General features: G+C 43.6%; 1 protein-coding gene across 2 annotated transcripts in view; it reads left to right on the top strand.

Moving 5' to 3' along the window:
- Positions 1-21,314, top strand: part of LOC110536361 (neural proliferation differentiation and control protein 1) — a 45,647-nt gene that overhangs the window by 12,343 nt on the left and 11,990 nt on the right. For both annotated transcript variants that reach the window (XM_021622107.3, XM_090189156.1), the window contains exon 2: positions 15,776-15,937. In XM_021622107.3, the coding sequence (XP_021477782.1) occupies positions 15,776-15,937 (162 nt within the window). The remainder of the gene's footprint in view (positions 1-15,775; positions 15,938-21,314) is intronic.

Here is a 21,314-nt window from a genome sequence, read left to right as displayed (position 1 = left end):
TTATGACGTCAAGTTACGATTAATTATATGTATATGTAATTCTGTGTGATTAGTTAGGTATTTTAGTAAATAAATAATTAAACCCCAATTTTGCATTGCTGATTCAACTTGTTAGCCAGGGTTTGTGAAGATAACCAAGAATTTACAACTTTCAGATGAGATTGAATTAAAGTGACGATTAATATTGACTGCTATTGATGTAAAATATTACTAGGTCTTTAAGAGTTTATTCGGAAGATAACAGCTCTATAAATAATATTTTGTGGTGCCCCGACTCTAGTTAATTACATTTACATGATTAGCTCAATCGGGTAATATTAATTACGGAGAAATTATTTTATAGAATAGCATGTCATATCACTTAATCTGGCATAGCCAAAGACACAACAACAGTTTAATTTAAAAATACTTCCAATAGAGCAGAAGTGCGACACAGATCCAATATATAATTTTCTATACGCTACAAGTAAGGCGGAGTCCCATGTAGAGTCAGGCTGTGTGTCCCTGTTCCCTATATAGTGCCCTATTGGCCCTGAGCAAAAGTAGTGCACTATATAGGAAATAGGGTGTCATTTGGGGCACGTCCTACGTCTTGATAGTAACCAACTTGCCAAAAGGAGGATTCTAATCAGTCTGTCCTTTTGGCAGTGGATGGTCTCTTCCTGTTGACATTGCTCAAGCAGATCGACAGCTTGACAGAGACAAAGCCTCCTATTTGTAAATGGAAGACTCTTGATGGACGGAGGCTGCCTGTCATGTTTTCAGATTAGTGCCAACACCAACACCGCCCTGGGTACATAGGGCTTAATTACGGCTTCCTCACTCCTCTACATCTGGCCTCCTGACAGCACCTCCCAGCTTGGCTGGTCTGGCCCTGAGGATCACCAGCGCTAATAGGTAGCGGCAGGTTGTTTAGGAGCTACGCGGCAGTTTGTTTAGGAGCTACGCTGCAGGTTGTTTAGGAGCTATGCGGCAGGTTGTTTAGGAGCTACGCTGCAGGTTGTTTAGGAGCTACGCTGCAGGTTGTTTAGGAGCTACGCTGCAGGTTGTTTAGGAGCTACGCTGCAGGTTGTTTAGGAGCTACGCTGCAGGTTGTTTAGGAGCTACGCGGCAGGTTGTTTAGGAGCTACGCTGCAGGTTGTTTAGGAGCTACGCTGCAGGTTGTTTAGGAGCTACGCTGCAGGTTGTTTAGGAGCTACCCGGCAGTTTGTTTAGGAGCTACGCTGCAGGTTGTTTAGGAGCTACGCGGCAGGTTGTTTAGGAGCTACGCTGCAGGTTGTTTAGGAGCTACGCTGCAGGTTGTTTAGGAGCTACGCTGCAGGTTGTTTAGGAGCTACGCGGCAGGTTGTTTAGGAGCTACCCGGCAGGTTGTTTAGGAGCTACGCTGCAGGTTGTTTAGGAGCTACGCGGCAGGTTGTTTAGGAGCTACGCTGCAGGTTGTTTAGGAGCTACGCTGCAGGTTGTTTAGGAGCTACGCTGCAGGTTGTTTAGGAGCTACGCGGCAGGTTGTTTAGGAGCTACGCTGCAGGTTGTTTAGGAGCTATGCGGCAGTTTGTTTAGGAGCTACCCGGCAGTTTGTTTAGGAGCTACGCTGCAGGTTGTTTAGGAGCTACGCGGCAGGTTGTGGAGGAGCTACGCTGCAGGTTGTTTAGGAGCTACGCGGCAGGTTGTGGAGGAGCTACGCTGCAGGTTGTTTAGGAGCTACGCGGCAGGTTGTTTAGGAGCTACGCTGCAGGTTGTTTAGGAGCTACCCGGCAGTTTGTTTAGGAGCTACGCGGCAGGTTGTTTAGGAGCTACGCTGTAGGTTGTTTAGGAGCTACGCTGTAGGTTGTTTAGGAGCTATGCGGCAGTTTGTTTAGGAGCTACGCGGCAGGTTGTTTAGGAGCTACGCTGTAGGTTGTTTAGGAGCTACGCGGCAGGTTGTTTAGGAGCTACGCTGCAGGTTGTTTAGGAGCTACGCTGCAGGTTGTTTAGGAGCTACCCGGCAGTTTGTTTAGGAGCTACGCTGCAGGTTGTGGAGGAGCTACGCTGCAGGTTGTGGAGGAGCTACTTGGCAGGTTGTTTAGGAGCTACGCGGCAGGTTGTTTAGGAGCTACGCGGCAGGTTGTGGAGGAGCTACGCTGCCGGTTGTGGAGGAGCTACGCGGCAGGTTGTTTAGGAGCTACGCTGCAGGTTGTTTAGGAGCTACGCGGCAGGTTGTTTAGGAGCTATGCGGCAGTTTGTTTAGGAGCTACGCTGCAGGTTGTTTAGGAGCTACGCTGCAGGTTGTTTAGGAGCTACCCGGCAGGTTGTGGAGGAGTTACGCTGCAGGTTGTTTAGGAGCTACGCTGCAGGTTGTTTAGGAGCTACGCGGCAGGTTGTTTAGGAGCTACGCTGCAGGTTGTTTAGGAGCTACGCTGCAGGTTGTTTAGGAGCTACGCGGCAGTTTGTTTAGGAACTACGCTGCAGGTTGTTTAGGAGCTACCCGGCAGTTTGTTTAGGAGCTACGCTGCAGGTTGTTTAGGAGCTACGCGGCAGGTTGTTTAGGAGCTACGCTGCAGGTTGTTTAGGAGCTACGCTGCAGGTTGTTTAGGAGCTACGCTGCAGGTTGTTTAGGAGCTACGCTGCAGGTTGTTTAGGAGCTACCCGGCAGGTTGTTTAGGAGCTACGCTGCAGGTTGTTTAGGAGCTACGCGGCAGGTTGTTTAGGAGCTACGCTGCAGGTTGTTTAGGAGCTACGCTGCAGGTTGTTTAGGAGCTACGCTGCAGGTTGTTTAGGAGCTACGCGGCAGGTTGTTTAGGAGCTACGCTGCAGGTTGTTTAGGAGCTATGCGGCAGTTTGTTTAGGAGCTACCCGGCAGTTTGTTTAGGAGCTACGCTGCAGGTTGTTTAGGAGCTACGCGGCAGGTTGTGGAGGAGCTACGCTGCAGGTTGTTTAGGAGCTACGCGGCAGGTTGTGGAGGAGCTACGCTGCAGGTTGTTTAGGAGCTACGCGGCAGGTTGTTTAGGAGCTACGCTGCAGGTTGTTTAGGAGCTACCCGGCAGTTTGTTTAGGAGCTACGCGGCAGGTTGTTTAGGAGCTACGCTGTAGGTTGTTTAGGAGCTACGCTGTAGGTTGTTTAGGAGCTATGCGGCAGTTTGTTTAGGAGCTACGCGGCAGGTTGTTTAGGAGCTACGCTGTAGGTTGTTTAGGAGCTACGCGGCAGGTTGTTTAGGAGCTACGCTGCAGGTTGTTTAGGAGCTACGCTGCAGGTTGTTTAGGAGCTACCCGGCAGTTTGTTTAGGAGCTACGCTGCAGGTTGTGGAGGAGCTACGCTGCAGGTTGTGGAGGAGCTACTTGGCAGGTTGTTTAGGAGCTACGCGGCAGGTTGTTTAGGAGCTACGCGGCAGGTTGTGGAGGAGCTACGCTGCCGGTTGTGGAGGAGCTACGCGGCAGGTTGTTTAGGAGCTACGCTGCAGGTTGTTTAGGAGCTACGCGGCAGGTTGTTTAGGAGCTATGCGGCAGTTTGTTTAGAAGCTACGCTGCAGGTTGTTTAGGAGCTACGCTGAAGGTTGTTTAGGAGCTACCCGGCAGGTTGTGGAGGAGTTACGCTGCAGGTTGTTTAGGAGCTACCCGGCAGGTTGTTTAGGAGCTACGCTGCAGGTTGTTTAGGAGCTACGCTGCAGGTTGTTTAGGAGCTACGCGGCAGGTTGTTTAGGAGCTACGCGGCAGGTTGTTTAGGAGCTACGCTGCAGGTTGTTTAGGAGCTACGCTGCAGGTTGTTTAGGAGCTACCCGGAAGGTTGTTTAGGAGCTACCCGGCAGGTTGTTTAGGAGCTACCCGGCAGGTTGTTTAGGAGCTACCCGGCAGGTTGTTTAGGAGCTACGCGGCAGGTTGTTTAGGAGCTACGCGGCAGGTTGTTTAGGAGCTACGCTGCATGTTGTGGAGGAGCTACGCTGCAGGTTGTGGAGGAGCTACGCTGCAGGTTGTGGAGGAGCTACGCTGCATGTTGTGGAGGAGCTACGCTGCATGTTCTGGAGGAGCTACGCTGCATGTTGTGGAGGAGCTACGCTGCAGGTTGTGGAGGAGCTACGCTGCATGTTGTGGAGGAGCTACGCTGCAGGTTGTTTAGGAGCTACGCTGCAGGTTGTTTAGGAGCTACGCGGCAGGTTGTGGAGGAGCTACGCGGCAGGTTGCTTAGGAGCTACGCTGCAGGTTGCTTAGGAGCTACGCTGCAGGTTGCTTAGGAATTACGCTGCAGGTTGCTTAGGAGCTACGCGGCAAGTTGTTTAGGAGCTACGCTGCAGGTTGTTTAGGAGCTACGCGGCAGGTTGTGGAGGAGCTACGCTGCAGGTTGCTTAGGAGCTATGCTGCAGGTTTCTTAGGAATTACGCTGCAGGTTGCTTAGGAGCTATGCTGCCGGTTGTGGAGGAGCTACGCGGCAGGTTGTTTAGGAGCTACGCGGCAGGTTGTGGAGGAGCTACGCTGCAGGTTGTGGAGGAGCTACGCTGCAGGTTGTGGAGGAGCTACGCTGCAGGCTGTGGAGGAGCTACGCTGCAGGTTGTGGAGGAGCTACGCGGCAGGTTGCGGAGGAGCTACGCGGCAGGTTGCGGAGGAGCTACGCGGCAGGTTGCGGAGGAGCTACGCGGCAGGTTGCGGAGGAGCTACGCGGCAGGTTGCGGTGGAGCTACGCGGCAGGTTGCGGAGGAGCTACGCGGCTGGTTGCGGAGGAGCTACGCGGCAGTTTGCGGAGGAGCTACGCGGCAGTTTGCGGAGGAGCTACGCGGCAGTTTGCGGGGGAGCTACGCGGCAGTTTGCGGGGGAGCTACGCTGTAGGTTGCGGAGGACGTACGCGGCAGGTTGCGGAGGAGCTACGGCAGGTTGCGGAGGAGCTACGCGGCAGGTTGTTTAGGAGCTACGCGGCAGGTTGTTTAGGAGCTACGCGGCATGTTGCTTAGGAGCTACGCTGCAGGTTGTGGAGGAGCTACGCTGCAGGTTGTTTAGGAGCTACGCGGCAGGTTGTTTAGGAGCTACGCGGCAGGTTGTGGAGGAGCTACGCGGCAGGTTGCTTAGGAGCTACGGCAGGTTGTGGAGGAGCTACGCTGCAGGTTGTTTAGGAGCTACGCGGCAGGTTGTTTAGGAGCTACGCGGCAGGTTGCTTAGGAGCTACGCGGCAGGTTGCTTAGGAGCTACGCTGCAGGTTGTGGAGGAGCTACGCTGTAGGTTGTTTAGGAGCTACGCTGTAGGTTGTTTAGGAGCTACGCGGCAGGTTGCTTAGGAGCTACGCGGCAGGTTGCTTAGGAGCTACGCGGCAGGTTGCTTAGGAGCTACGCGGCAGGTTGTGGAGGAGCTACGCTGGAGGTTGTTTAGGAGCTACGCTGCAGGTTGTTTAGGAGCTACGCGGCAGGTTTGGAGGAGCTACGCTGCAGGTTGCTTAGGAGTTACGCTGTAGGTTGCTTAGGAGCTACGCTGCAGGTTGTGGAGGAGCTACGCGGCAGGTTGTTTAGGAGCTACGCTGTAGGTTGTGGAGGAGGTACGCAGCAGGTTGTTTAGGAGCTACGCTGTAGGTTGTGGAGGAGGTACGCAGCAGGTTGTGGAGGAGCTACGCGGCAGGTTGCTTAGGAGCTACGCAGCAGTTTGTGGAGGAGCTACGCGGCAGTTTGTGCAGGAGCTACGCTGTAGGTTGTGGAGGAGCTTCGCTGCAGGTTGTGGAGGAGCTACGCGGCAAGTTGTGCAGGAGCTACGCTGTAGGTTGTGGAGGAGCTACGTGGCAGGTTGTGGAGGAGCTACGCTGTAGGTTGTGGAGGAGCTACGCAGCAGGTTGTGGAGGAGCTACGCGGCAGGTTGTGGAGGAGCTACGCTGTAGGTTGTGGAGGAGCTACGCTGTAGGTTGTGGAGGAGCTACGCAGCAGGTTGTGGAGGAGCTACGCGGCAGGTTGTGGAGGAGCTACGCGGCAGGTTGTGGAGGAGCTACGCGGCAGGTTGTGGAGCCAGAGGGCATTGTACACATAGATAGTCACTACAGAATGGAGAGAGCAGCTCAGCTGGCACTGAGGAAGGAAACACTGAGTCTTGCAGGGTTTAAATCATTCACATTGGCAATGTCACTGACTATAAATTGAGTGAGAGGTGGAGGGGACCGACGACTATAAAAATATTTTTCTTGGGATTTTCATTGTAATACTGTTCTGTTCCACTTCCCGATTGCTTTGATAATCCCCAAGCAGTGGTTTAATTTCAGTTTGAGTCAGTTAAATTAGAATTCTGATCATGAATTCATTGGAGAGTTCTCCAGAAAACGATTGGCATTGTTCTAAATCAAAGGTCTGCAGTAGTTTGAATGTAATTGACTCTGGCAGACAGTTCATAGGCATAAAACACTGTCATGTCAGACAGTCTTGACCCACTGTGGGTTGGGCTTAGTAGGAGACATCGTACTACTGCATTCCCCTCTTCTGTCAGAGTAGATTTGTATTCAGTAGATGAGCTGCTAGTGAACCTGGGTTCAAATACTGTTTGACATTTTAAAGATACTTTAGGGCTGATCCCAGTCAGTTGAATGGTCGATTGTTTGGTCAATAGGCTGTTGGTCGACCGAGAATTTGGTAGTCGATCAGTTGCAACAAAAAAAGTAATGTTTTATTGCATGTCTTGATTGACCATTAATTACCATAACTTCTAATCTACAATGTTTGTTTGGTTACTGTCATTTCTGTTAATGCATTCAATAATAATATTATTATGTATTTATTTATTATTATTAGTCTCTTAATGTTCTCATTGTCGGAGTGGACACGTTGTTTGCAGAGCGCACAACCTAGTCTACACTTGTGAGAAAGAAGTTTTGATTTATTTCATTCTGTTTCCGAGTTGTCAATTTATTCATTGTGTTTTGTTTTGAGCGCTCCTGTCAATGTTGAGTAAGGACACGCACCTGATTACGCATAGAAGTAGGCCTAGGCTACCTGGCCTGTGAGCAAATGTAGGCTTATAAATGTTCCCATTTGGGGGATCTGATTGTATTTCTGATTGTCTTAACTCACCACCACTAATGAGCTGTGGAGCTTCGCAAATAAATGTTTTCTTCAACTCAAACAGCAAGTAAACTAAGTCTGTTTTTTACATCCATTGAGAATGACAATAGTTCCTCAATGTAGCCTATTTAAAAAACCTTTCCAGGTTCCTCCCTTTCGATAACCACTCATTTTGAAAGGGATAAAAAAATGTTGTTCTCTGATCCGGTGGTAATGTCATAAAATAGGCCTACCTGATTACTACTACTCCTTGGATCAAATAGCCTACAACTGTGTCTGTCCAGAGCTTACTGGCACAGAACTCTGAGGGGACAGAATATTTTATACAATGTTGCATGTTTATTAGCATGAGCTTCTGGCTGGACCAAGTTGATACAGTGTTTCAAGTTCCTTGCATACAGGCCATGTGTGATTTCTACCTGCATGCAGGCTGCAATGTTTTTATTTGTTGACTTTATGTAGTCTATTTTTATATACAATACCAATCAAAAGTTTGGACACCTCATTCAAGGGTTTTTCTTTATTTTTACTATTTTCTACATTGTAGAATAATAGAAGAATGTTGTGGTAGCCATACTGGTTAAGTGTGCCTTGAATTCTAAATACCAGCAAAGCACCATCACACCACCTCCTCCACGCTTCACGGTGGGAACAACACATGCGGAGATCATCCGTTCACCTACTCTGCATCTCACGAAGACACGGTGGTTGGAACCAAAAATCGCAAATTTGTACTCATCAGACCGAAGCACAGATTTCCACTGGTCTAATGTCCATTGCTTGTGTTTCTTGGCCCAAGCAAGTTTCTTCTTCTTATTGGGGTCCTGTAGTTTTTTTTGCAGCAATTCAACCATGAAGGCCTGATTCACGCAGTCTCCTCGGGAACAGTTGATTTTGAGATGTCTTTTACTTGATATCTGTGAAGCATTTATTTGGGCTGATTTATGGATTTACTGACCTTCATGTCTTAACTTTTTAGTGACGGGGCAGTATTCGGAAATTCGGATGAATGACGTACCAAAAGTAAACTGCCTGTTACTCAGGCCCAGAAGCTAGGATATGCATATACTTGGTAGAATTGGATAGAAAACACTCTGAAGTTTCTAAAGCTAATAATGTCTGTGACAGACCTGATATGGCAGGCGAAAACTCAAGGAAAATCCATCCAGGAAGTGGGTTTCCATTGAATGCCTATTGTCTATGTAATTGATTAGGGCCCAGGTTGCAGTTCCTATGGCTTCCACTAGATGTCAACAGTCTTTAGTCATGGTTTCAGGCTTGTTTTCTGAAAAACGACGACGAAAAATACCTTTTTGTTAGGGGACTGGGGAAGCGCTATTGTCTAGTTGAAATATTATCGATAACTGACACCCTGAGGATTAGTTATAAACATGGTTTGACATGTTTCGACTAACTTTACCGGTACTATTAGGATGTATTTGTCTGCATGTTGACCGCCTTTGAGCCAGTGGATTACTGAACAAAACGCGCCAACAAAACAGAGTTTTTGGGATATATAGATGGACTTTATCGAACAAAACTACCATTTATTGTGTAACTGGGACCCTTCTGAATGCAACCATATGAAGATCTTCAAAGGTAAGTGATTCATTGTATAGCTATTTCTGACTTTCGTGACTTATCTGCTTGGTTGGAAAATGTTTGTATGTTCTGTATACTGTTCCAACCCTACCTTGTTACAACACAACTGATTGGCTCAAACGCATTAATTAAGAAGAAAATAAATTCCACAAATTAACTTTTAAGAAGGCACACATGTTAATTGAAATGCATTCCAGGTTGACTACCTCATGAGGCTGGTTGAGAGAATGCCAAGACTGTGAAAGCTGTCATCAAGTCAAAGGGTGGCTACTTAGAAGAATCTCTAATGTAAAATATTTTTTGTTTAACACTTTTTTTGGTTACTACATAATTCAATGTGTTATTTCATAGTTTTGATGTTTTCACTTTTATTCTACAATGTAGAAAATAGTAAAAACAAAGAAAAACCCTGGAATGAGTAGGTGTCAATTGTTGACTGGTAATGTAGTTGGGAATGGCAATAAAGTAACTTCATTTTTATTTAGATAAAAACATTTGTGATTAATGAAAATTATAAGCTACCAAGGCTTTATTATAAAATAAATTAAATTGTTGTGGAGCAATGTGCATATAAATGTCATAACTGGCACGCAGATCGATAGAAATGGTAAGATAAATTGGCACTCCAAATGTTACTGGCCTCACTAAATGTTACTGGCTATTACTGGCTACCCCAAGGGTGTAATGGCAACGTAATGGCAGAAGCTGGAGGAGGAAGGTCGGGAACAGGTTTTATTTTTATTTTGGTTAGGCCATCTTGATCTCTGGCTCCCTCTTGAGTCATTTGTGTCTCAATTATTTAACCACAGTGTGCTTAAAGCATCAGACAAGCTCAGTAGTCTACATATAGTTGATTTTATTAAAACACCAAGGGTGTGCCTATATTTATGGAAAAATACACATTTTAGAATTTTGACATGTGAATTGGTCGAAAAAAGATGACTCGTAAAATACTTTGAGCATTTACTCTAGCCTGCCTTGAGTGACAGGTGGACAAGATTTACCGTTTTGGGCCAATTCATTTGGTCCATTTAAGCCAGGCAAGCTCAACCAAGCCCAGATAGGTATTTAGAAATTAATTAAAATAATATTTGAACACAGGTCTGTCTGCTAAATGGACCAGGTAACCTCTAAAGTGTAGTGGATTTCTTGACCGTCAGATAAGGTAAGAAAACGATAGAATGCCGCTCTTGAATGGCTTATAGTCAGATATGTGCATGCTTGGCTTAGCCTAGACAGTAAGCAGCTGGATGCTGCCTAAAGACCATCACAAGTGGATACGGATCTTGTTAGGTGTTCATACCACTCACTACAGAATTCAATGGAATTTGTAGGATTAGAAATGTTAGAAGTGATAGAAACCAGAAATGATAGGATCTCAATGCCACTCACATACTGCAGAGGAAGACTATTCCTTTCTCTAGGCTGGGGCTAGGCTACACTAGCTGATTTGTAGACAGACTGTGCTCTCTGGGGAACTTAGCCAGGGTGATTTATACCCTGCTGCTGCTGAATGAAGATTATAGGAGATCTGCTCTCTGTCAGGACCAATTGAGAGGGCTGATTTGTCAAATGCAAAGTAGCAATTTGGGTCAGAAATGTTGTTAGTCAGATCAGGAAAACTGAGTATGTGTCCCAAATTGCACCCTATTCCCTACATAGTGCACTACTTTTGACCACAACCTTAAAGGGAATATGGTGCCATTTGGGACGCGGCTATAACGGGCCTGGGCAATTATTTTCCATGGAGGGCCACATTAGAATATATTTTTGCCATCGCTGGCCAGAATCACATTGCAGGATTATACATCATGTGTATGACTGTGTTGACAGATATATCTACTGTAATTCACATCCAGATATGCCACTTATTTTACTTTTTAACATGCACAGAAATAAACTACATCCATGTTCTCCTTTTGGTAGGTATTTTCGTTATGAAACATGCAATGAACTAAATGGAGGGAAATGTACACTACATTCAGCACCACGGACAGAACTCTTGTTAATGGAGATGCACAAAAACAGAGAGCTCAACATTACATTTAAACTACTCAGTGTGAGAAGTGAAGTCTCTGATGGGCATTGACTAGAGCAGTGAAGTCAGGTATAGTTTCTGATGTCGCTATGCGCAGGATTGCTGAGAGGTGAGAGTCAGTAAGAGAAGATCTGTGCCTTGGTGTGTTATATTTCATCACTGAAAATGTCTGTTCACATACACAGGTTGACCCAAACAGTACAAACCTCTTCTGAGCATAACTCCTCATCTTTGGAAAGTTTTGTTCATCGAGAGATGCATATAACCTTGTCAGTGACATTGTTTTGAAGAGTTCTCCAATCACTGCATCTGACTGAAGATCGATAAGCTCAAGTTGCAGGTCAGTGGGAGCATTATCCACATTGAAGGTGAAAGGAGAGGAAACCAACACCATGTCATTTTCCAACACTTTGAAATCCTCTAAACAACGAGAGAACTCACCGCTCAAAGCACGCAGCAGCGATGTATACTACTCCCACTGGTCATCTGATAGGTAACAGACTAGTAGTGTCAGAAGGTGGGTTAGATTGTTGGCTTCTACTTGGTGGGTCAGGAGGAGTAATTTTCCCTTGAAGGCTTTGACAAGGCTGTACATCTGATGTGCAAAAAGGCCCTTCCCTTGTAGTTTGGAATTTAGTTAATTTGAGGGCCATGATGTCCACAGTGAAGGAAAAATCAGCCAACCATTCTTCATCTTGCAGTTGAGGGAAATCCACATTTTCCTTTCATTTGCAAAAACGCAGCAATCTCCAATCTTCAGGTCCCACACCCTTTTTAAGCAACTTCCCTAAACTCAGCCATCTCACGTTTGCGTGATGAGGGAGATCTGCATGACCTGACTCTGTCTCCAACAGTGAGACAAACTGCCTGTGTTTTTTAAGATTTTGCTCTTATGAAGTTTACCACTTGTGTGACTGTATCCACAACATGGCTCATATTGCTGCAGAGTCAATTAAACATTATTTAATGAATTCTCCCTCAGCGAATGGCTTGCTATGTTTAGCAATTTTGTGGGACAGTACATAGCTAGCACTCTCAATTCTGTCATTTGCTGAATGCAGTTTAGTGAAAATTCCTTTAGAAAATGTTTCGATGTCCACTCTTGCTGGAACACCCTACATTCATTATCTACTTTTCTTTGGAAAAACAACCTTTTGCGCTAATTTCTAGCTAGTAACTGTGAGGTGTGTCTGTCAGCCACTGTCTGTCCTCGTACAGTTGTTATTTATACGTGCCTTTTAAAATAAATGTCCCACAAGTGGTGGGAGTTAAATCATTACACAAAGGCCAGTATTCATTGTGCTTTTCATTTGAATAACGAATACATTTTTCAAACCTTTACTATCTCAATTATTTTTATGTGATCTGAGCATGATTCCGCGGATCGTACTGAATCAGGTCGCGGGCCACATATGGCCCCCGTGCCGGACTTTGCTCAGGCCTGGACTATAAGAATGAGGACAAATCTGAGAATTTGTGCAAAAAAATAACAATAGATCACTATATTGTTTAGCTACTATACAATTACATTCAGATGGGATTCATGAATATCTGGTTGCTAACATTTATCAGAAACAGAATGGGACATATCCTACTACTTAACATAAACACTGTCCTTGGTCTCCTGTCCTTGGTCTTGCCAGCCAACTTAAAATAAATGTTCCCTTCTTCTTATCGTTTGTCTTAATCTTAGCTTGTTCATCCCCATTTGTCTCTCTTGATAGGTCCCCCCCCTCCTCCTTCTGCATTCACAGTGTGACTCACACCTGATGATGTCACACAGTCTCAGTTGCCATGGCAGTCGTTATGGCAACCGCAGCAGCCTTTCAGAGTTTCAGCTGCCTAACCCTCCAAAGGGATGTGATGTCAGTCAAGGGTTACTATTGATAGGTTTACTTTAATGAGTTGCTTCCCTTGAATGTGCAGGGTATTGTGGACACTTATTACTCAGTGGTGGAAAAAAATACCCAATTGTCATACTTGAGTAAAAGTAAAGATACCTTAATAGAAAATGCTTCAAGTGAAAGTCATCCAGTAAAATACTCCTTGAGTAAAAGTCTTAAAGTATTTGTTTTAAAATATACTTTAGTATTAAGGGTAAACGTAATTGCTCAAATATACTTAAATATCAAAAGTAAAAGTATAAATAATTTCAAATTCGTTATATTAAGCAAAAAATAATAATAATTACGAGTAGCCTCCACACTCCAGCACTCAAACATAATTTATAAATAAAGTATTTGTTTTGTGAGTCCTCCAGATCAGAAGCAGTAAGGATGACCAGGGGTATTCTCTTCAGTGTGTGAATTTGACCATTGTCCTGCTAAGCACGTATGGCTTATTAAAAAGTACATTTATTTTCTTTAGGGATGTAGTGGTGTAAAAGTTATCAAAAATATAAATGGTAATGTACAGATACCCAAAACACTACCTAATTAGTACTTTAAAGTATTTTTTTACATAAAATACTTTACTTTACACCACTGTTAATACTATTCAATTATTAATGGGGCACCAGTCCAGTTATTGGACAAAATGGTCTTCCAGGAAGACCTTACTTCTGAGTTATTAACTCTAGAAGACTACAATTAGAGTAATACATTTATTCATCTGAAGATGTGGATCCGTTGGAGTTCTTTACCAGTATATATAGACAAACACAATGTATTTATTCAATCAACATTTAATAACACTCATCAAAATATTTACAAACATGATGAAAATGATCATGAAATAGAATGAAAGATAAGGAGTGAAGGTCTGGAGATCCTGAACATGACATTTTATTCAACTCAGTCTGTAATCAAAATATGTTGTGGCTTCTTGATTGTTCAGGCCACATGGAGGATAACAATGGAAAAAGATGGATGTGTGTGCTTTCTGGTTGAGTTGGGTGGTTCCTCCTTCAGGTTGCTCCTGAGTTAGTGTCCTTATGATTGTTGCTCTTCTCTGTTGATTCCTTGCTTGAGTTGCAGAGGCTGTGCTCTAAATGTCTACTCTAGGTTATTTTAAGTGTACTGTTCAGGCTACAGTAGCTCTTAAGTCTTCTGTTTTCTTCTGAGGCTGTTTAGTACCAATTTCTGTACTGGATTACAAGTTCTATTCCCTAAAAGGTACTTTTCCCCAAACGTATCAGTTACCAGTTCTGGCCATTAAAGGCAAAGGTCCAGGGCCTGTGGTTGGGCTGCTGGAGATGGAGTTTTTTTCCCCTCCTTCTGGTCCAGAGTTGAGCGAGGGGAGCAGTACTTTTCTAGTCCTGCTAGGTCACATGGTTACACCCCTAGGTGTCGAGAGCCATTTTTGCCACCCATTGTCTTGGAGGTACCGAAGACATTTTGGGGGGAGAACCTATTTGGTTAAGGTCAGTTCAATCGTATTGTTCAACATATGACATTCAAACAACACATCACTACAATTGCTGACCAGTCTTTCCAGGATTCTACGATCTCATTTCCCCACATATATATAACTACACAATAAAACACATAAAACTGCCTCATTACCACAGTACAAAAAGAGGGGTCGCAATTTCAACCAATCACCGCACATTTACTGCATAATATGGATCATTCAAGCCACACGTCAACAAACGTTTTCCCTTGGCAGTGCATTTTCAAGACAAATTGGACAAACATCTCATATTGACATGCAAAATGGAACAATTGCCGTGGGAAAATCAAGCATTTTTGCCCTCAAATATCACAGAAAATCCCAAAGACTAGGTCTGTGTCCCAAATAGCACACTATTCCCTATATAAAAAGTAGGGCGACCCCCATATAGAGATTAGGGTGCCATTCGGCACACAGCTTATCAGTCTGGGGAAAGCGTTATTCAGTTGGTGAAGGGTTTGGCCAGGCGTTTACTCTGTTAAGCAGGCTTACTTGGCATGATGACAGACACACAACGCAGCAGGACTCAGGAGCCTTGGGCAGACTGACTCACTCACTATTTTGGTCTGTCATTTAAGGGGTATTATTCCATGTGAAAGTGACCTAGCTGACAGCTCTCTCCCTTAACGCATCCCACCTTCAGCACACAGCCATATATCAGACAGCTGTTCACAACCTTGGCCCAACTCCGGCTCCAAAACATTATCAAACGGCAGCGTAAAAGTAGGTTCCGGGCTTCATCTTTTCATGTCAGAATGAAGGATTTCCACCTGGAACAGCGTGCTCATCCATGGGAGCCTAAACCTGCAGTATTATTTCAAACTTCAGATAACAATCTAAAGACTTTGAAGTCAGAGGAGGTTGGTTTCTATGACAACCATAGACTTGGTACAGTGAAGAATTAAAGTGACTGAGATCCCTGATTTTCAGTTAGAGGCAGTGAAGTAGATATTGTCTTCTGAAACTAGGGCTCTTAAATGACACCCCTATTCCTTATTTAGTCCACCGTTTTTGACCAGGGGAAAGGGGATAACTAGTCAGTTGTACAACTGAATGCCTTCAACTGAAATGTGTCTTTCATATGTAACCCAACCCCTCTGAATCAGAGGTGCGGGGGGCTGCCTTAATCCACATCCACTTCTTCGGCACCTGGGGAACAGTCGGTTAACTGCTTTGTCTCAGGGGCATAACGACATATTTTTACCTTGTCAACTCCGGGATTTGATCTAGCAACCTTACGGTTACTAGCCCAACCACTGAGCTACAGTACCTGCCGCCCTAGGGCCCATATCTAGTCTGATTAGCTGTAGCTTGGTGTGTGGTAGAGCTGTACATTCAGGTGACTACGATGATTTATTATGATATTTCCTCCCTTTTCTCCTTCTCATTCGCTCTTCCGTTGTCACCTCAGGCTCCCTGATAATAGCTAGGCTGTAAGACTTAATGCCTGCATAATGAGATGAGTTCTCTGGTGTCACGTCCAATTTGTGTGGAAGCCTCAATGATTATTATTATCTTAAAGACCAGTGCTTTGTTTTTAAATTTACATTTGATTTAAATTTTTACATTTAAAATTATATCACGATGAAGTAATGTGTCTGCTGATGTTGATATTAACACTGACGGTCAGGAAGAGAGAGGCTTGCCTTTTTTCACTTTTGGTGGAGGGGTACTGGAGTTCAAATCCAAACTGTGTGAGATCCAGTAATGGATGTGAAAACTAATGTTAGTCTGTGTCTGTCTGTTTTCACAGGGTCTTCTTCCGTATGCCCACGTAGCCTGGACTGTGCCCGAGCAAGGAGGCATTTCTGCCAGCCGGGCAGCTCACACTGTGGCCCCTGCCTCACCCCGCTGGTAGAGAACTCACATGGCAGATGCATAGTGAAGAGGAGACCCAGTCACACCCCTCATTTTGGTAAGTTTACCTACCCTTACTAATGTATTGCTGTTGGTTTTCTACTGCAAGTGTAGGAACATTAAAGCCATACATGTTCAATGTAATCTCGACAACCCAGAACCAAATGTTGTGTGAGCTACTCAATTAGGTTCTGCGTGGAGGATGGGGAGTAGTTGTGCTAGTGCAGAACCAGGGTGCATCCTCTTTGGCAGCCCCAGTGACACAAAACCAGCGCACAGAAAGAATTGTTCCATTTCAGTTGTCATATCCCACCATCTCCCAACAGATGTAACATTTTAAGTTTATGGTGCTCCATTTTAATGTTCTCGTTGTCACAGGAGACTAGTTTAATGTGAAAAGGAGTTTAAGGTGCTCCATTTTAATGTTCTTGTTGTCACAGGAGACTAGTTTAATGTGAAAAGGAGTTTATAGTGCTCCATTTTAATGTTCTCGTTGTCACAGGAGACTAGTTTAATGTGAAAAGGAGTTTATGGTGCTCCATTTTAATGTTCTCGTTGTCACAGGAGACTAGTTTAATGTGAAAAGGAGTTCATGGTGCTCCATTTTAATGTTCTCGTTGTCACAGGAGACTAGTTTAATGTGAAAAGGAGTTTACGGTGCTCCATTTTAATGGCAAGATGCTATTAGGTTTAGTCTCTTCCTTCCAGTCCCCCACAGCCTCTGACTTTAACGAGTGTTAATTATGCTGCTAGGTGATGCGTCATCAGGGGAATGAGAGATGATCGCTCAGGAAAAAGGTCAGTTTCGAGAGAGTTAGAGCAATGGAATAGATTCTTATGGTTTTGGCCAAAATGAAAGTGGTACCGATAGAAAACAATTGTCACTAAAACCCTAAAGAGATATCTTAGATGTAGTCTTAGTTCTACCACTGGAGGGGACAAAACATCAAGACCATACATAAAGAAAGAAAGATTAGTGTTGGAAAGAAATCCAGTACACCATTGACGAAAGACTGAAACGGAAATGAGTTTATATTCGGGATCATTTCACCTGATTCACCATCTGTGTGAGATGCATGGCTGTCTGGCCTGAACCCGGTATCTTAAGGCTACGTTCACATCGTTAGAATCTTCAGAATGAATGTGACACTGCCTACAAATACTAAATTGCCCATTTCTTTGCATAACTATCCAAGGATATAAAACCACAGGATTCAAATGAAAACCGAGATGACTGTATTCAAATATATAAATACAGTATAGACTTCATAGACTTATATATTTGAATGATATTGAAATCAATTTTTATTTAACTATTTGTATTCTACTGTTTTAATATATTTCATAATGTGTAGCCCAACTTGCCACCTCAATATTTGTAGCCTTTAGGTGATAGGCTAAAATCTCTCTATGAGCTGATCTGTCGTCATTGTAATAATTATAATGTTAAGGTAAGATTGGAAAGGTAGAACACTGATCCGAGAGCAGTGCTTCCTTTCTTTTGATACCATCTGTATTGTAACATGCCTCAATGACTCACTTAGCAAACATTCTCTCTGCGTGGTGTTTTGGTAAACTCATGTTACATCTTTGGTCGATGTAGGAAAGATGCACCGTTAAAACATTCTTAAGCCTAAGTTCCATTGCTGTTGGGAAACTGGTCTGTAGTAAGAGATGTAATAGAGAGAGATACCGGCTACCAGTGTTAAGTGCTGAGCAGCCCACTGGCCTGTATTAGATCCCACTCAGCTGAAGTCAGCTCTGACTCACTCACCGCCTACCCACTGGGTACAAACTGATCAATTCAACGTTGTTTCAAAGTCATTTGTCAACGTATTGTGATGTGGAATCTACTTTGTAAATACATTGGATCGGAAAAAGTCATCAACGTCAACTGTTTTGAGGGTGAAATTTCAACCACAAGATTATATCATCATGGTAACCAAATTTCAACAGACAAACCTTCACTAAAATATGTTGAATTTGTACATTTAAAAAGTCTGATTTCAACTTATCCACTACCAGAAGAAATAAACAATAGGCTGAGCAGCATCTCCTACTGAAAATGTATGTATCTACAGCTACAGTGTCCTTTCGGTCTCCCATCCAGGGTTTAAACCAAGCCCAGCTTAGCTATGATATTTGTCAGTGACTACTACCAGTGTGCTATCGTGAGAATGATTATTGAGTGATCTCCACTTAAAAACAAAATACATCCACGGTTGCTATCAAAGTCATTTCAAAGGTTTAACAGAGAAAATCAAATGTGATCATACTTTATCACTCACCAATGGTGCTATTTAGGCCTATATTTTTTTTTATTTAACTAGGCAAGTCAGTTAAGAACAAATTCTTCTTTTCAACGACGGCCTAGGAACACTGGGTTAACTGCCTTGTTCAGGGGCAGAACAACAGATTTTTACCTTGTCAGTGTGGGGATTCGATCTAGCAACCACTAGGCTACCTATAGCATTTGATATGTCATCAACAGCAGAATTCAACTAAAATAAACAATACAAGAGGGTTCAAACTCTGATTTCAAGCTCTGCTTGATTTCAAATGTAATGATATTTAGTGATATTAAATTTGATTGTCAACGCAACCAAATATCAACATTTGAATGAGATTCATCTGCTTGGATAGTTATAAATGTGCCACGGACTCAGTCTCGCTTTAATTCCAGTTTGTCTACAAATGAATAATTGATATGTTGGATTCACATCTCCATCTCAACCAGAAATCAAAGTTAAAGAATAGAACTCAATCAAATCAAACTGTATTTAAAGTTTATACTATAACTTGGATTTTTGGTTGAGATGGACACATGAATCCAACATATAGGTTGTAATCTCATTGGTCAACGTCTCATCCAAATATTATCCACATGGAAATGACGTAGTGTTCCAAGTTGTTAGTCTCAACAGCTCTCACTGCCTCATGAAGCTGGTGGAGAAAAGGCCAAGAGTGTGAAAAGCTGTCATCAAGGCAAAGGGTGGCTGCTATGAAGAATCTAAAACATTACATATATTTTGATTTAACACTTTTTCTTGGTTACTACATGATTCCATGTGTGTTATTTCATAGTTTTGATGTCTGCACTATTATTCTACAATGTAGAAAATAGTAAAAATAAAGAAAAACCCTTGAATGAGTAGGCGTGTCCAAACTTTTGACTGGTACTGTGTATATTTGTTAGATACCTACTCATTCAAGGGTTTTTCTTTATTTGTACTACGTGTGTGTGTGTGTGCACGTGTACTACCGTTCAAAAGTTTGGGGTCACTTTTGAAAGAAAAGCTCATTTTTTGTCCATTAAAATAACATCTGATTGATCAGAAATACAGTGTAGGCATTGTTAAAGTTGTAAATTACTATTGTAGCTGGAAACATCTGACTTAAAAAAAAATGGAATATCTACATAGGCATACAGAGGCCCATTATCAGCAACCATCACTCCTGTGTTCCAACATTGTGTTAGCTAATCCAACCTTATCATTTTAAAAGGCTAATTGATCATTAGAAAACCCTTTTGCAATTATGTTAGCACAGCTGAAAACTGTTGTGCTGATTTAAAGAAGCAATAAAACGGGCCTTCTTTAGACTAGTTGAGTATCAGTGGCATCAGCATTTGTGGGTTCGATTACAGGCTCAAAATGGCCAGAAACAAAGAACTTTCTTCTGAAACTCGTCATTCTGTTCTTGTTCTGAGAAATGAAGGCTATTCCATGCGAGAAATTGCCAAGAAACTGAAGATCTCGTACAACACTGTGTACTATTCCCTTCACAGAACAGCACAAACTGGCCCTAACCAGAATAGAAAGAGTGAGAGGCCCCGGTGCACAACTGAGCAAGATGACAGGTACATTGGAGTGTCTAGTTTGAGAAAGACACCTCACAAGTCCTCAACTGGCAGCTTCATTAAATAGTACCAGCAAAGTCTCAACGTCAATGGTGACGAGGCAACTCCGGGATGCTTGCCTTCTAGGCAGAGTTGCAAAGAAAAAGCCATATCTCAGACTGGCAAATAAAAAGAAAAGATTAAGATGGGCAAAAGACCACAGACACTGGACAGAGGAACTCTGCCTAGAAGGCCAGCATCCCGGGGTTGCCTCTTCTCACACACACACACACACACACACACACACACACACACACACACACACACACACACACACACACACACACACACACACACACACACACACACAAAGGATGTCCTCTGTTTTTCACAGAAAATACAGGTTTTTGTTAAGCTTCTAGATGATATACGTTTATGATTTTCTTTATCCAAGGAACACAAGATAATTTGAGTCATCTGTGGTCTGCTGAATACAATAGTTGAATTGGACTGAATAGGAAGGTTTGATTACAGGGTTCCCAGCAGATGGATCTATACTAATGTATTATTCAGATCTTAGAAGCCACAGGTGAACCCATCTGTATTGTATAACCTTAGATGACTGAGCACTTTGCTTCTCTGACCTGTGTGCAGAGCTGTTCATTCTGTTTTTTCTCACAATTTTGTCTTTTCTCACTATTGTTTATTTATTTTACTTGCTTTGGCAATGTAAACATACAGTATGTTTATCATGCCAATAAAGGAAAGCACCTTTTTGAATTGAATTGACAGATATCTCTCTATCTCTCTCTCTCTGTATCTCTCTTTCTCTGTATCTCTCTCTCTCTCTGTATCTCTCTCTCTCTCTGTATCTCTCTCTCTCTGTATCTCTCTCTCTCTGTATCTCTCTCTCTTTCTCAATCACTCTCTCTCTACAGTATTTTTCTCTTCCTCTCTCTGTTTCTTTCTCCCTCTCTCATTATCTCTGTATCTCCCTCCTGCCCTCTGTACCCTTCACCCACACGCTCAGAGCAGCACTGCGTGACAGAGAGGCTGACCCATCCACCCACGTATTGCACCACAACTTATTCACCTACTCTCACCAATACCCACACACTTTCTCACATACACACTGCACCCCTCACTCTCACCCACTCTCTGATTCAGCCAGCATTACAGTATCACTGGCTTACTCAGTCTAAAATACGCCGGGACACACACTACAGAACCACACGCTGCACCATGCATCAGTCAGTCTGTCTCCCTGGCACACAGAGCCTCATCATAACTGTATGATGGATCACACACCAATCCAATGTAAACATGCAGTGTGTTCTCTCCGCCAACACAAAGCTCTTTGATGCTTGTAATAGGCTACAGTTTGTTTGCGCAAGGCTTTTGTACTTGATGAGCGATTTGTCAATTCACTTGTTGTTTATAGGTGTTTTTTCACACTTGCCACATAGGGACAGCATGGAGCAGTTTCTTCTGTCTGGCATTCCTCCCAGTCCTGAGTACCAGTATGTGGTATATGGATGGAGTCACGCAGATACATTCATTACATTTATATACATTATGAAATATTAGAAACAGCCGT

The sequence above is a fragment of the Oncorhynchus mykiss genome, chromosome 11 (genome assembly GCF_057628025.1).
Source record: "Oncorhynchus mykiss isolate SJ-2025 chromosome 11, ASM5762802v1, whole genome shotgun sequence".
In the NCBI taxonomy this organism is placed as follows: Eukaryota; Metazoa; Chordata; class Actinopteri; order Salmoniformes; family Salmonidae; genus Oncorhynchus; species Oncorhynchus mykiss.
The sequence above is the reverse complement of the archived record's forward strand: the minus strand, read 5'-3'. Positions and strand labels throughout refer to the sequence as shown.